Raw genomic sequence first — 16,955 nt, forward strand, 5'->3', positions numbered from 1 at the left:
ACTGCAATGGTCCATATTACAGGAAGACTGCCATCTTAACTAATCTTAAACTCTTTTGAATATATTGAATACTTTAGGTTTAAGATGGTCCAAATATAATTTATTTCCCTGTTTTGATTTATTCCTGAGCAAGTCCAAGCAAACCATATTGGAAATTTTCTGTACATAAGGATTCATCTGATGTTATCCCAATGTACTGATGCCCAGCTGGCATATTGAAATAATAGTATAGAGCCGCTCAAGGAGGCATCAATTCTAGAAGGTATGGAAATCACAATCCCAAATAACTGGGGGGCACCAACACAAATACTGCTTCTCAGTGTAATTTCTTGAATATTTTCAATCAAGTAGAATATATAAAATTCCTGAAACTTCTTAAAATCTCCCTGAACCTTTCCTTTTGTATGATCACTCTCTAGGATTCACATGCCTTAAAATGTGCATAGCAATTCAAAGCTATATGTCAAAACTAGCTGGTATGCATATTAAGATTACCTGCCATGATCGGATTTTCACTGGATCTCCAAGTGTGGATATCAGATTTGGTTCTTTGGTATGTGGAACGTTATATACCTCCAGTTGGCTTAGCCATTCCTCACAAAGGGATATGCGATATTGACCCTACAAAGGAAAACATTGAACCATTAACATGAAATTACCAGTATGGTTAATTACTTTTTTTTCCAGCTACTTACAGCCAACTCTTGATGTTGAAGGTGAGATTTGATATTAATATGCATACCTGTTTTAGAAAATAGTTTCAGTAGGGAATAACCAATTTAGAAAGTTTCATACGAAGATTCCGTTCACAAGCTCCCTTTTGCATTCAGATTTTATTGTAAACTTAAGTTCAACTCTGAATTTAGAGCTCATCAATTTCCAAAGTATGATTAGAAATCACAGTTTGAACTGTGTGTTGCTAACCATAGTTAATTCTAGTATTGCTAACCATAGTTAATTCTAATTTAGATAAATTTAACATCAAGCCTGGATCTAACAACAATATAGGCCTGACAAGGAGAAGAGCAAACCATGGATTCCCTTTTTTCAATGAAAGGAGGTTATCAATCTATGAAAGATACATGGGTAGCAAGAACAACTTTGTATAATTCTGAAAATGGTGCAGTTGAAGGAGAAAAGTAAGGAGAAAATACTTTGCTCTTAGTGGAGCTGATTATTTATTTATTTTTTATTTATTTATTTGTTAAATTTATTTGCCAGCTATCTCACCATGGGACTATAGACCAGGGAGGGGTTGCTGCAAGCAGCTTAAATCCCTGCATTCTGAAAGAGACTTTCTTCATTGCTCCAGGGTAAATCCAAATCCAACTTCATATTTGGCTCACTCCCTTTGTTTTTATTAGGAGGGAGATCCCCATCATCTCAGCTGACCTCCCAGAGCATGAATTGGGACCTGAAAGCAGTGAGGCTTTGTAGAAGAGTAGGAGGTCATTTTGATTGGAAAGGCTTGCTTTCTGGGAGACTGTAAGAAAGATCTCATCTGTGTCCAAGTGTCTACAATATAATTCTCTTGAAATGTTTGGACAGCAAATATATTGTCCTGGTATACAGCTATAGGAGCAGACTTTATTCAATATCAAGCTCAGATATTGTGGAAAAAAAGACATTTTTCTTCCTCACCGTAAATGGTCCAAGATATGCAATGAAGCCAGAGGAAACTAGAACATCGCCTGCAATGTTGTTGATCATATAATCTAGTTTCTGCACTGTTTCCTGCCAACGTATTCTTTCATCAGCCAGACCATTAATTAGCTAAACACAACAGATATACAATGTGTTAGTTTGCTGCTTCCTCAGAACTTCTCCTAGCAGAAAACTCTAATAGGAAATGCAAGAAGGCAACACATGAACTTTAAAAAAAAAAAAAACATTTAACATGAAGCATTAGGCTTGAATCTCACACATGATTAAACTAATAAAATAACTGTAAATTGTGAATAGAAAACCTTTCCTGGCCAGCGTATATTTTGGTGGAAAGAGATAATTTTATTATTTTTTCCAATGTAACAGTTCCAAGGAAAGAGAATTTGTAGGAAGACAATCACGTTATTTAAAACAGTAAAAACGGGATAGAAAATGTGTTAATTCCTAGTGTCCTTCACTAGTGGGCCCTTCTACACTGAACCATTAAGCTGCCCTGCTTTATGCAGATGTTGGCTGGATTCTAAGCTATCGCAACTGAATCACAATTCAGGATTGTGATGCTTTGGAATCAGCTTGCCAGTATGCCAACTATCATAACCCCCAGTGGTTCAGAACTTTTCCCATTTATTTATTTATTTATTAAAATTTACATACATACATACATACATACATACATACATACATACATACATACATACATACATACATATGGTCTACTGGTGTCTGCTCTCTTGTTTTTATAGTTGCTTGTGATAAGAGGGATTACCCCAGTGCCCAAGTAATCCAAATGAGTAGATTTATCATTGCATTTGTCTGGAGATCATTTTTTAAAAAAAACAAAAGCTGCACCATTTCAATCCTGCATTGATGGCCTGTTTAAAAATCAGCTCAGCTTGTGAGATTAATCATAGTTGAATTTAGCTGTAAAAATCAAGCTTGGGTTTCCACAGTGTAACTGAAGCAATCTTTGCACATAAACTGGAAGCTAAAATTTTATTTGACTTAATTTGTTGAGTTTATCTTATTACTTGATTTAAGCTTACTTTGTCAGCTCGGTGCAGTCTCTGTTCACACTGATCACACTTCATCTCTAGTTCCTCTTTTGTGGCTAAAGTGCCTTTGTACTTAGCCTGAAGATGGGCAATTCCATCCTCCACTTCTCGGAGATGTTCCTTGGCTTCATCAAGGATTTTCTGTGTGGCTTGCAGATCTTCTTCAGCTTCCCTCAGGGCTTGCTATGGAAATGGAAATAATTGTGAACACCAAGTAATTGCTCCTGCTTCTCAAACACTGTTTAAGAAGATCCTAAAGCATAGAAGATGGCAGAGCTATCTAGTACGTGATTTTTAAAAAGCACAGCAATAATTCTTACGCGCTTTGGCTCCACAGCTTTTGCCACGAAGTGGTACTTATGCATAGCTCTGACCCACTGGCAGATTGACGTGCAGGCTTTGGAGACTTTAGCTACAACTGCCGGCTGAAATTCTTCACTGTCAATATATGGTTGGATGGACTTGATCACCGTATCTGCAATATTATCCTGAAATGATTTTTTTTTTTTAAAAATGCTTATGAATGCCGGTAGAAGGAAGATATGAATGCTCAGGAGAAACAGTGCAAGGTTTTATGATAAAAATATGTTAGCTGTATCAGAGGAATCTTACAGTTTATTTTTAAAAAAATTTTTAAATTTGATTTATATGCCGCCCTTCTCCGAAGACTCAGGGCGGCGTACAATATGTTAAGCAATAGCCTTCATACTTTTGTATATTTATACAAAGTCAGCTTATTGCCCCCACAAACTGGGTCCTCATTTAACCTACCTTAGAAAGGATGGAAGGCTGAGTCAACCTTGAGCCTGGTAAGATTTGAACTTGCAGTAATTGCAGGCAACTGATGTTAATAACAGTGCTTTAGTCTGCTGCACTACCAGGGCTCCTGGTATTGTATTATTTCTTTCCACTTGAAGCTGAGCTAAGATAATAGTTCCTAACACATAGTCACAAAGTTTTGTTGCTTGTATCCTTACGATTTATATTGATATTGTTTCCTGATTGCTTATTTGTACCCTATGACTATCATTAAGTGTTGTACCTTATGATTCTTTTATGTACACTGAGAGCATATGCACCAATACAAATTCCTTGTGTGTCCAATCACACTTGGCCAATAAAAAAATCTATTCTATTCTATTCTATTCTATTCTATTCTATTCTATTCTATTTTATTCTGTTCTGCTCTGCTCTGCTCTGCTCTGCTCTGCTCTGCTCTGCTCTGCTCTGCTCTGCTCTGCTCTATTCTGCTCTGCTCTGCTCTGCTCTGCTCTGCTCTGCTCTGCTCTGCTCTGCTCTGCTCTGCTCTGCTCTGCTCTGCTCTGCTCTATTCTATTCTATTCTATTCTATTCTATTCTATTCTATTCTATTCTATTCTATTCTATTCTATTCTATTCTATTCTATTCTATTCTACAATCATGGATTATGTAATAAAATCACAATAATGGGGAAGGGATCTTGGAGGTCTTCTAGCCCAATTCTCTAAACCAGAACAGGAATCCTAAGGCTGTCCCAAACAAATGGTTATCCAACAGTCTGAAAAACTGGAGCACCCATGATTCTAGGCTGCAGGCTGTTCCAATTGTGTAGTTTTAAACACACTGAACCATAAGCCACACTTACAAAACTACATTTGTTAAGCATAAACATGAAAATATAATTTAATTTCTAGAGTTGAATATGTCATTTCAAGATAGCATATGACCCTGAGAAAATAATGCAGTGAGACTTTTGCATCTCTGCAAAAGTATCAGGTTGAGGTTTGTGTATCAGGTAGAGGCGTTTCAACTTGAATTCCAATCTAAATTGGGGAAAAAGTAAGGGTTTGCAACCCTTACCACCCCACATTTTACTTTTAGTTAAGCAGTGCAGGTTCCTGATTTCCACAGATTTTGCTGGCATTTTTATTTGGGGTAAATAACAATAGCCATCCATATGTAAAAGGCACAGGGTTAGAAAAAAAAGAAAAGTAACATACATACATACAAATTGACCATTTTAAATTCCACAGTTACACAAATGCTTAAAGTTATCAAACTATTTGTGTTTTTTTAAAAACACAACTCAGCTCAGCTCTTCTGCTTATAACAACAACTCCACCTACAGATATCAGGAGGTAGTATGGATGATTACCAATTGTCATAAAAGACTCCACCTGCTGTTTCTTGCAGATCATGGCTGCTGTTAAAAGCTCAGGAGCAATTTTTAGCAACCTTTCATCCGGGGCAGAAAATATACTGTTGATCCCTGAAAAGTAAGAGAAGACCTCGCAAACAAATGTGGATGTGTTTGTGGGTGAGTAAGAATAAACACTTTTCAAGTACTTACCTTATCGTATTTAAATAAACTTTCAAGAAACTTCCCTGGGTCCTGAAGTAGACCTTTGCCAGGTTCCCAGTAGTCATCTATCTTAGTACCTGGCTTCTCGCCTGCTATTTTTTTGGGCTTGACTCCCTTCATAATACAAACAGCTTCTATCACCAATTTCACTCCAAGTGGAGGGCGCTGCATTGCTCGCACCTAATTGGAAATATTTTACAATGATATATTTTAAAAAGTAGTTCAGATTAATGTCCTTCTATCTGTTGAGGATTGATAATTATCCTCCACTCAATAAAACAATGGTAGAGTTATCTTTGAATAAGATTTAGTTATTGGTCTCTAATATTAGTCTAAATGAACACCTTTTATATGAATAGTGCTAATTATACTGTCTGCAAACAGTGATGAAAAGGTAAATGCCTCAAAAAATTTATAACTTAGAAACACAATGAAGAGGAAAGGAGGCCAAATTGCCTAGTTATATAATTTGAGCAGAGTTTTTGTTTTTAACATCTATTTTAAATAAAGTACAAAAATGTATTGCCACCAACAAGAGTGTCTATATACAGTGAATATAATGCTTAAAATAAAAAAGAGAACAATTAACAGAAAAAAGATCAATTAACCCAATTGTCATTAAACTAAGATCATATAGACAATATTGTGTAATTTTCTCAGTTTTAGAATATAGACTTTCAAAAACAGATAATAAACTCATATTCATATTAAAATCAAGAGAGTATTTTTTTTCAATTATGTAGAATTATCCACTTTACCACATCCCAGGATTGGTAGAACCAAAGTTCTTCAAGGAAATGAGAAATTTAATGTTTTAGGGCTATAATTTCTTATCACATTGAGATCTTTATCTATGATATATATGTAATAAAACCGACTGAGTTATATGAGTTAAAGAATATTCAGATATCCTATAGTACCAACATAAAAAATCTAATGTTCACTCCTTTTTAAACATTGTTTGAAGGGTCCAATAAACAGGAAATAATATTGCCTGATGAAATAAATTCATTTTTAAATCATAAGTATATTTGTGAAAATATTCATATGTGAAAATATTTCACATTTTTAACAACTAGATCTATTGATTCTAAAATGTTTTAATTCTTCATTCAAGTGATCAAATATATAAGTAATGGTGACTTTCAATTTACGTTTTAATACTGTATAAAATTGAATTGTTAGTTTCTATTCAAATGTTGTATCTTTTAAGGAAGTTACAATTTCAGGTACCTCAGAGACTGCTAAAGTTTCTAGGATAAACTGTTTGATTCTAACTTGTATATCAAACTCAAAATTCAGTCTCTCAAAATCTTTAAAAGAACTGGTTTAGATCAACTGATTTAAAAACATTCACACCTCCTTCACTATATGACCTGGGATGAAAACATAAGACTTTATTAATAACCAAATATGCCTAGTAGTTTTCAAAACAGGATGTAAAGAGCCCAGTTTAGTAGCTATGTCTTGCCAAGATTTCAAAGATATCACATACTTTTCTTCAAATGAATCAGAAGAGAAAATTAATGATCACATTCCCAAAAAAGAAGAAAAAAAAGAAGAGATGTTAGAATAAAAACCCAATGATGCAGCTGAAAATTTGAAGCATTAAAATATCAATCATTATTGTCTCACTTTAGCCAAATGGGCTTTAGCTTGCCATTAAAAAAAATCTCATTAATGTATATGTGTAAAAGTATCCACCAAGAAACTTAATGTAATATTCATTTTAATAACATTAAGCTTATCCCAAAGACTTAAGGTGAGTTTTAACCATCAAGTTATATCTACTAATAATTTATTTAATTCAACATACTGTGATATACTTATAGAAAGATGTAATCCCAGATATTTTAGATTCTGTATAAACTGTCTTCTTTATTTTAACAGACCTAACACTTTTTTCCAAATTATTAAAACAAGCTGAGAAAGCTAAGCATAAATAAATCATGATTCAGATATCTATATGAGCAATTTATCCAAATGAAAAATGGAATCCTAATCATTCTTGTGATGATGCCATGAAAATGGCGGCAGGATTAAAAGTATTGTAATCATTTCAGTTATACAGGATTAAGATTAGAATATAAGGAAACTTTCATGGAAAAGGTAGAAAAATTATGTAAGTAGAGTCCAGGCATCAGGTGGACATTCTAGACATTTTAAAGTATAAAGGCAGAAAGAAAAATATAAACTGAGAGCTTAGAAACCATGAGGATGTCTGAGGTCATTGCAAATGGTGCAAACAGATTCTTAGAAGGGATGCACTGTTGTAGATTATATAAATTGATGAGTGCTATATGATATAATCTGGAGACATGCTGAGAGGGAAAAAAATGTTGGAAAAAAGCTTTCTCAGTGGTTAACTTGGGGGAGAGAGGATGATAAATTCTGTCTTGGATATACAAAGTTTGAATTGCAATAAAGCATCTGAATCAGTGATGAAATCCAAATTTTTTTACTACCAGTTTTGTGGGCATGGCTTGGTGGGTGTGGTGTGGCTTGGTGGGCATGGCAGAGGAAGGATACTGCAAAATCCCCATTCCCTCCCCACTCCTGGGGGAAGGATATTGCAAAATCTCCATTCCCACCCCACTCTGGGGCCAGCCAGAGATGGTATTTGCTGGTTCTCTGAACTACTCAAAATTTCCGCTACCGATTCTCTGAACTGCTCAAAATTTCAGCTACCGGTTCTCCGGAACTTGTCAGAACCTGCTGGATTTCACCCCTGATCTGAATGCAAATATCAGAAAGGCATTTGCAAATGTGAGATTAGATGAACAAAGCAATTTTTAGCTAGATAGGCCTAATTCAGTGTCTTTGCTCTAGTCCAGGGGTCTGCAACCTTAAACACTCAAAGAGCCATTTGGACCCGTTTCCCACAGAAAAGAAAACACCGGGAGCCACAAAATCCTTCTTGTGCCTGACTATTTCTCGAGCGGCCACAAAACTAGCATATGTAGTTGAATTAAACGTTCTGTTTTCTTCTGAAACTTTTCTTTTCTTGGATTTATCCATGGTTGGCCTATCAGGGGTTGAAAAGCTCAATAAATCACGTGCTGGCGAGTGTTGCACATTGGCAATTGTAACACATACTGTACTTTGAGTGACAGGGAGCCGCAGCAGAGGGGTGAAAGAGCCACTTGCGGCTCCAGAGCCGCAGGTGCCTGACCCCTGCTCTAGTCTAAAAGAACAATGGACAATACATTCTCTCTTGAGTATTGATGGATTACACATTTCCACACTCTTAGCTATATTGCCTGGAACTGGTACAACTCATAGTTGAACATATGAACAGCTTTGTTGATACTGTCCTTTCTCTACAATGGATAAAGGGAGAAAATGGTCAAGTAGAATTTTAGAGGGATTCGAACACAGAAGAAAAAGTAGAAAAGGGTTTCTTTAAGCAGCTTTCCCTAGTCTAATGCCTTCAGCCAGCATAGATATTAGTTTTTCTGGCTGGAAGCTTTAGAACTGATGTATTTGGAAAGAACTGTGAACAAGAGAAGTTAAAGATAGTTAGGAAGACTGAAACATGAAAATGGATTAAAGCAGATAACAATGATTATTAAAGACAGGCACCAAAATGGAGAAAAATGAAGACTGTATAATCACCAATTTTGGCAGGGGAGAAAAAGTTCATTATTTCAGCAAGGCAATTTTAGTGGAAAATAAAAGGCAGAAGCCAAGAGGGAAAAATTTCAAGAACAGTGGATAGAATTTGTGAATAAGAAAAATGAACAATAATTGGCCAAACAATCTAGATTAGAATATTAGAAACAATTGCATGCCTGAATGGAACAAAGGAAAACAAGACATTGTCTGCAATTCTGAAGAATTTAGGGATCATGACTAATAAAGACATCTTTTGTTTTCGTTTTTCTGTTTTTTAGAGAAAGCTTAATTTCTCCAAAAACAAATAAACTAACAAAAAAAAAAAAACCCATTGGTGCTTACCAGGAATAAAGGGTATCTTAAGTCTTTGAGAGAGGCTTCTCGGCCTCTCATGTATTTTGCTTCTTCACATTATGCTCTCCTCCCCCAACTTGGCCCCAAATAAAGAGTAAAAAGTAAATAATTTGGGACCTACCCATACAGGACTACTGAATTACAAACAATGAATAGGAAACTGCATGAAGCTTCTGGGTCCTGAGTGACTTTGCCTTGCAAAGGAGAAAGCTGCAGAAGTGAAATACGGGTGGATGGTGACAGGGATACAAACTCAAGCCTAATAATGCAGAGATTGTATATACAATGTTATATAGTTTTTGCTTTTAAAAACCCTCAGAAATAAAGATCAAATAAGCTCATCAGAAGATACAAAATGCTGCAATATATGAAATTTTACCCTTGGGTAAGCAATTACGCAAAAGACAATTTTATTAGAATTAAATGGCATTTATTTTCTTTAGGATTTGTGTGCATAAAATACAGTACATGTGAAGTCTGCCACTCTGCATTTCTCCAAGAAACTTATTTGTTCTCTATTTAAAAGATATAATTTGATTTCTGAATATTTGTCCTTCACAGATAAATATGGGGAATTTTAAATAGAAAATTCAACACAGGGAAATGATCGGTCTAATCACTGCATAGAAATAACAAACTGTTTATAACTGAAAAGATGGAATGCGCAAGATGAGGCTTTCTTTATTGTAAGGAGAAGAATTGGGGGCCTTCAAATGTTGAACCAAACTCGGCTGTTGACGCTGGCAGCATGGCCACTAGTGAGAGATTTTGGGAGCTGAAGTTCAAAACCTTTTGGAAGGCCACATCCTTATCAAGAAGGCTGATCCTTTCTACGACTTATTAACCAAAAGGTTTTAGATTAGTTCACTAACTCTTTTTTTTTCTGCAATCTTTCTGCCCCATAATACACCTGTGGTCCTTTTATAATCAGACTGAGATGCTGCTTGCTTAAGTTTGATGCAGAGGGTAGAATAGATTTCCCCACTATAATTCAAGAAAATGAAATTAAAATTTCAGGACTAAATTGTCTCACAAGAAGACTGTTGTTCTAAAAGCCATTTAAAGGGACAAAATGTTTTACTTTGATATGCTGGTTTTGTATTTGTAGGTAACCAATGTTAGACTTATACTGCATGAGAAAAGAAGATTTGTGATTGAAATTGTTATTTTAAGTTACCAGTAGGGGTGCACATATGTATCAGTCACACAAGGTCAATTTGTGTCTTTTTTTAAGGCCTTGCTACGGTATGTTCAGTAAGATTAATGTTCAAATAAAGGTGTAAGCATAAGCAGAGGCTCACCTAGATAAAACTATCTAAATGATAATAGAAAGATGTGTCCAGCATTTGTCAGTGGTTACTAAGTGATGTGTGTTTGTATAAAACACACAGGGAATATAATTCTGAGTATATTTTGAATGCAATGGTACATTCTCCCTAGTGACTTAAGCATTGCAGCATTAAACCCTAAACACATTAAAACTGAATTGTGTTCCAACAGAAGAGAGAAGGAGATAGTTTATCAATGTAGAATATTAGGGTTGTTGTAACTGGAATCAGTGTGACTGAGCTCAAAAATGTATAGAATTTAAGAGGCATGTGGAAGAGGAAATTTTCAGCATGATAGGGTTCATCTGTAGAAAGTCTCTCCTATGCCCAAGAGTGGAAGCCTTGTACTTTTGGTATCCGTTTACCCTAAGTGAAGTAAAATGTAAGAAAAAAATTAAATAGACTTCAGCCTTGATAGAGGAATAAAATCCTGGACTGAAACTTGGTTGCCATTTTTTCAGATGACCTTTATAGCTAACATAAGCAAGGACAATTTGGCAGAGTAAAAAACAAAACAGAACAAACCAGGCACAACATCACTATATGTCAGGTTAAAGCTTTATCTTAATCAGTAGAGTTATATTATCAGAAGCAAACCTACAGACCAGAAATATGTGAACCTCTTTTTCTGATTGATTAACCAGTAGTGATGGTGCTCTGCAATTTTATACAAAGGGCCTAAGAACAGCAATTTGTGTTTTAAAAAGAAAGTAATAACCTAAATTCTGTGGTTGTAGAGGTGAGATTTGAAAAGGGATAGCTATGTGCTATCTGTATATTTGTTATTATCATGTCTATTTGGTGTAGGAAGAAGACTGTAATTGGAAAATATTATGGATGACTGTTTTATATCACAATATCTGAGTTGTTATTAGAACTAACGTGCAAAAAAGCCTCATTTTCTATGCTGCTTGTAAAAGCTCTATTTTCTAAACATTCCTCCTCCGATCTTTAGGCTAAGATCAGGATAGAAAAAACATTTGCATAAAACTCTGGAGTTTGACCCTGGCCACTGGAAACCTTACTTAGCCCATCTCTGCTTTCTAAGATGAATGAGAACATTGTCCATATTTTCAAAGACTAACATATTGTTTATATAATGCAATCAAAAATCTTAGTATTTTGGTATTTTTTGGACAGATTTCTACAGTTTCTACAGTTCTTAGAGCAGGGGTGAAATCCAACCGGTTCTGACAGGTTCTGGAGAACCGGAAATTTTGAACAGTTCGGAGAACCGGCAAATACCACCTCTGGCTGGCCCCAGAGTGGGATGGGAATGGAGATTTTGCAATATCCTTCCCCCAGGAGTGGGGAGGAAATGGGGATTTTGCAGTATCCTTCCCCTGCCACACCCACCAAGGCACACCACATCCACCAAGCCATGCCTACAAAACTGGTAGTAAAAAAATTTGGATTTCACCACTGACTTAGAGGTGATAAGTGCTATCATTGCTCAGCTATATTGTACATGTAACACATACTCTTCATCAAATGAAACAAACTTTGAATATTTCTCTCAGGGTTAGAGGAACAATCGAAACATGTTCACACGGAGACGCTCCAGAGCTTTCTTGATGGAGGAGATTGACAGAGGAACAGAGTTTGTACAGGTCTTGAAAACTATCTATCCCAAGGCAACTACTCTTGATGCGAAGGACTTTGACTGGCTCTTTGACTGTCCCGAGACAGAACACTTTCTGGAATGGTTCTGCAACACAGTGGGAGAAGAGAATGTGCTGACTACTACAGAACTAGAGGACTATGAGAAACTGGTAATTTCTGGGAAGCCCATCTTAGAAAGTGAAGCATTGGAGGAAGTGTTGAGAACCTGTAGCCAGTCTTTTCAGCTGAACAGTGAGCTACAAGAAAATGAAGCCCCACCCATTGAGTTACTTGAACAAGAGATGCAGATGCTGAAGAAGCAGTGTGCGTGTAAAAAAATGCGATGCAACAAGCTTCAGATTTGTGCAGCCGGTTTAAAGCAAAAGCGCTGTAATTTAGCAGACGAAAAAGAAAGATTAAACAGAGAGCTAAGGAAGATGCACCTAAAGCTTGAACTAGAGAATTTTCAAAGCAACAATATCCTCAGTGAAGTTTGTCAGATAACAGAAAAGTTAGTACACTGGCATCAGGAACCTGGGTATGAGCAACTAACTTTGTCAAGAGATCTAGGGCATCATCTGGAAACAGAAGAAAATTTCACAAAAGCTTTTTTGAGATTGTTTCCAAATGTTGTGACAAGTATTATCAATGATATAGAGATTGATCAAACAACTTTGGAAAAAAAGGGGAAAAGAGATATTACAGAACAGCAAACTTCAGAATCTACAGCTCAACAACTGCAACTAGAGGACAAGAGCTTAGCTTGTGTTGAGAATCCTGATAATCACAAAACAACCCTGGAAGTTTTGAAGGACCAAATTCTTGATCAAGAGCAACTGCCCAGCAAGAATAAGCCAGAATTTAAACAGAAAGACTTGCTACGAAAATCAGATCAATTAAAAGCAGATTATTTGAAAACTGAAGGCCTATCTGTTCAGGATTTCTCTCAAAAAGGGCTGAAGACACAGACAGAAATTGGCCAAAGAAAGCACCTTAAAAACATAGAAGGTTATAGGGAAGAACTGGGACATATGGAGTTAACATACATGTGGAGCAAAACAAATACAGTCATGACCATTGCAAGAATTAAAGGAATTTCATCCGCCTTGCAATGGGCAGAAAAAGTTTTTAAAGTCACTAAGGAGAACAAGGTAGGTTAAGCCTTCAGGTTTCAGTAAACAGCCCTTTCCTTTCCTTTTTTGGTATTGATCCTATTTGGTCAGTTACTCTACTTAACATAAGGAGCAGATCCAGAATCAATCTGTTCTGACTTTTCATTTCTGTAATGGCCATTCAGATGCCTATAAAAAGCCCACAGCAAGACAAAAATCCAGTAGTGTTTTGCCCTGCCACTCTAGCAGCTGCTATTAATAATCAAGCTTTATTTGACATGCTTTACCATTATTGTTAGTGGCCATCAACTACTTTATTGTGCATGAATTTATGTAATTATTTTAAAGTTGTACCAACTAGTGGCTCTTGCTACATATTTTGACACAAATGCCAGTTTATTAAAAAGACTTTATCAGTCCTGAATCTTATATTACCTATGTTGAAAAAAGCAAGACCTACTTTCAACCTACTTTCTTAAAATCACAGCCAATTTTATATACTTCTCTCACCTGCCTATTTTTCTAAACCAAAACCTTCTCTGCAATCACCTTATTATCTTGTAATGTTCCTTCAATCAATTTCTACCTAGCAACCTTTCTAGTTTAATAATTTTTTTTAAAAAAATTGTTGGCTCTAATATTATTCACAATATACTCCTCAAAATAATTCTGAATCTGTTATTATCTACTTATTTTTTTAGTGATTTTTTTTTTACACATTCTTCAGGACATTATTCCTTCCTTTCGCCACTAACTTCCTTAACATTTTTTGTTAGCTTCTCAGGTGATCTCTTAAATTTTGCTGTAGTTCTCCTGACATATGCTGTGCACGCTAGCTGAATTTTCATTATTCTTTGCAGCAACCTCCAACTGTTAGAAAAAAGATTCAAACCTCCTGATGTTTCATTTCAATTTCCTTCTGCATTTTTAAATGTTTCTTTTTTTTAAGTCAATTGAGACTATGTTGAATGTTTTTGGCAATTTTCCATTTACAAATAAATTGTTTTAAGGTCAGAAATTTGAGATGTACAGGGAGCATCTTGATGTAATTCCCAGGAATCTTTTTTTATTAGATTCCCAAGCTGTCTTTGCAAACCATAAATATTACTGTTTGTGTAATTTTTTTTTGAGGGTATCAGAATATATTTTTGTACTTAGCAGTAAAATGATAGAAAAATGTGAAGCCAGTAACTCTGCCTGCAAAAAATTTAATACTTTGCTGTTTTCCAGATGAAGGAAGCGAAGAGTGAGTTAAGTTTTCGTGTGACTAGATGCCAGGAACAGTTATGCATTCTCCAAAGTGAGGTAGACAGAAACACCCAATTGCTTATGCCCTTGCTTCAAGGCATTGCCCGCCTTTTTCGTTTGCCAATAATAAGTGGAGAACTACACTTGGAAGACATGAAACTTGAGTATCTTGAACGTGTACAAGAGGAAGCTATTGACCAGCTATTGGGCCAGCTCAGTCACTTTGAGGTGATGAGACTCTTGCTGATGTTGAAGACAGAGAATCTGCAATGGACTGGAACTAAGCTGGAGGGACTGATGACTGTCCTGAAACAATCTCAGTCTAAGTCAGAAGAATGGCAATCCTGCTTTGAGGATTCAAGATTTTCCATTAAGCAATGTCCACGGATTTTGATAGATCCGAGTGATCTCACTACCTTACGGTAAAGAATGGTGGCAGAATGGTAGTGGAACTTTATTGAATTACAAGTGCCTAATAGTTATTAGAAATGAAAAAAGGTTTGCTTGGTTTGGATTGTTTTGGAAAATTAAATAATATTTGACTAAATCTGAAACAAACACCATCCCAGAGAACAATTTTATCCCTTTTACGGAACAGAATCTAATGGGAAGAAAGGGAATATTGAGGCAGAATGGGAGAAAAGGAAGAGTTTCTGTAGAATAGAATATCTAGGATAGTCACATCAATAAACCAACTCTTTGTATTTCAGAAAAATACTGGAATTGTCTTAGGTTTTAATTAGAAGACTGTTGAGAGAATCTGAATTCTTTCACAATCTTAAGACAGGAATAAATGGACAAGGTTTGGTAGCAACTCTATTTAGCACATATGGTTATAATAATATATAATTATCTCCCTACTCTTTATATTAATATATTATTATTCATATATTATATGAATTAAAATCATAAATTGTTTAATTTTGAGGGCCCTTTTCTCTCTCAGGTTGTGGGAGATGCTGGACAGACACCATCAAGAGAAACAACTTTTTCGTTCATATGAGACTTTGGCAAGCAGAGGTTCAAGATTGTGCCAGGAACTCAAAATGCTTCAAGTACAGCTAGCCACTCCATTTCCTCAGTTTCTTAAACTAGAGTCTCAGAAAAAGGCACTGCACTGTTTGATGTATGATGACTCCAATCAGTTAATGCTTCATGCTCAGGTATGCAAGGTTTGTCCTTTATATATTAAGTTCTGTTCTTCTACTACATTATTGCTGTTCTGACCCAGCTCCCAAACACGACAAACCCTCTGTAGTTAAATAAATGTTCCCTTTATTAGCAGCCCCGGCAAAAAGTCTCTCTCTCTCACAGCAGGCTAACAAATCTGTCCAGCAGGGAGATGAGTAGTTGTCTGCCACACCAATTCATCTCCCCTCCTGCCTTTTATCCCCAGAGCTAGGGTGGGGCTTCGCTAGCAGCGATGGCTCTTCCTTCCCAAGGATCGGCCCATAGATTTCCACTCCTTTGCCTTCTGCGCATCCGCGCGTCAGGCACTAGACCCATCTGTTCCTCCTCTTCCTCATCACCCACCTCCAGACCTGGGGGCTGTTGACTCTCCATCTGAGGGCTGATGGATGGCCCAGGCTCTGCCTCTATCTCTGACAGCTCCATTCCCTCTTCCCCCTCGGAGCTCTCAGATTGCCTTGGTGCTGGCCCTGACTCCCATGCCGCCTCCTCATCTGATTGGAGATGAGCCTGTTGTGGCTTGTCAGCCACTGGAGGGGTCAGGGATGACAGGCCACAACAATTGCTCTATATTTACAGACATCCTAGAATACCTAAGAAAACAATCAATCTATCCTACCATAATTAAGTTTTCTCCCTTTGTGATGCTAAATGAAATTTGGACAGCAAGTCCCCTTCCATGTGAATTAAACAAATCGCATGCTGCTTTTTGCATACAGGAATTGTCAGAATCTCTGGAGCAACTTAACATCACACAAGGTCAAATCTATCAAATTCTAATGGACACCCAGACTGACATAAAGGCCAAACGCAAAGCTCTGCAGAGCCACTTCCAGAAGACGGAGCGCAACCTCTACATTTATTTCTTCAGTAACCCAGACCTTCTGAGGAAGATGGTAGAAAAAGTTGAAAAGCAGACACAGGTATCTTCGTGAGCATAATGGAGCCATCAGTGGACAAGAAAAGAAGAAAATCTTGCTCAAAGGGGCTTTCATATAAATTCCGTCTCAATTGAATGGAAAGCTTCCGAGAGAAGCATTCTGGCATTGTTAGCAGGATAAAGTTTCATCTTCTTAACATCTCTTCTCTGAAGAATACATTAAAGTCTATTAAGTTGGAGGCCTTTTTCTGGAAATTGATTTGACAAAATGTATCTATTACCATAAATCACCTGGGAAATATTGTACAGTATAAGGATTCCATGTATAATGTTCTTCTTTTTTGAATTCTTACAATGCTACAGTATAGAATAGTAGAATAGCAGGGGTGGTGGTGTTTCTTCTGAATTTGTTGTGCAGAAATTGAGATGGGGTACATAAAGCTGTGAATATTTTAAAGAACTGAAATAAAGATACTTGTAAGAATTGGTATTATCAACTTATACTCTATCTCTCCTTTGATATATTTTCCATTTCAATTTTTTTACTTCAAAAAGCTGCCAATTAATTC

General features: G+C 36.3%; 2 protein-coding genes across 4 annotated transcripts in view; one reads left to right on the forward strand and one right to left on the reverse strand.

Annotated features, from left to right (window-relative positions):
- The window catches only part of DNAH1 (dynein axonemal heavy chain 1), a 184,024-nt gene that overhangs the window by 21,471 nt on the left and 145,598 nt on the right, over positions 1-16,955 (reverse strand). For all 3 annotated transcript variants that reach the window (XM_034439656.3, XM_087887726.1, XM_034439631.3), the window contains 5 exons: positions 5,048-5,239; positions 3,038-3,205; positions 2,709-2,900; positions 1,642-1,773; positions 496-621 (listed from right to left, as the gene is read on the reverse strand). In XM_034439656.3, the coding sequence (XP_034295547.1) occupies positions 496-621; positions 1,642-1,773; positions 2,709-2,900; positions 3,038-3,205; positions 5,048-5,239 (810 nt within the window). The remainder of the gene's footprint in view (positions 1-495; positions 622-1,641; positions 1,774-2,708; positions 2,901-3,037; positions 3,206-5,047; positions 5,240-16,955) is intronic.
- LOC117678513 (HAUS augmin-like complex subunit 3) lies at positions 9,909-16,489 on the forward strand. Its single transcript, XM_034439706.2, has 4 exons — positions 9,909-13,109; positions 14,301-14,740; positions 15,265-15,481; positions 16,226-16,489. Exons 1-4 carry the CDS (start codon positions 11,898-11,900, stop codon positions 16,439-16,441), a joined length of 2,085 nt encoding a protein of 694 aa, XP_034295597.1. The 5' UTR covers positions 9,909-11,897; the 3' UTR covers positions 16,442-16,489.

This window comes from Pantherophis guttatus, chromosome 2, assembly GCF_059756535.1.
Source record: "Pantherophis guttatus breed Tessera chromosome 2, ASM5975653v1, whole genome shotgun sequence".
In the NCBI taxonomy this organism is placed as follows: domain Eukaryota; kingdom Metazoa; phylum Chordata; class Lepidosauria; order Squamata; family Colubridae; genus Pantherophis; species Pantherophis guttatus.

Excerpts from the sequence above, each read along its gene's own strand:
- LOC117678513 (XM_034439706.2), top strand. The coding sequence starts at position 11,898 with ATGTTCACACGGAGACGCTCCAGAGCTTTCTTGATGGAGGAGATTGAC. Across the intron at positions 14,741-15,264 it reads AGTGATCTCACTACCTTACG|GTTGTGGGAGATGCTGGACA; the intron begins GTAAAGAATGGT and ends TTTCTCTCTCAG. Across the intron at positions 15,482-16,225 it reads AGTTAATGCTTCATGCTCAG|GAATTGTCAGAATCTCTGGA; the intron begins GTATGCAAGGTT and ends TTTTGCATACAG.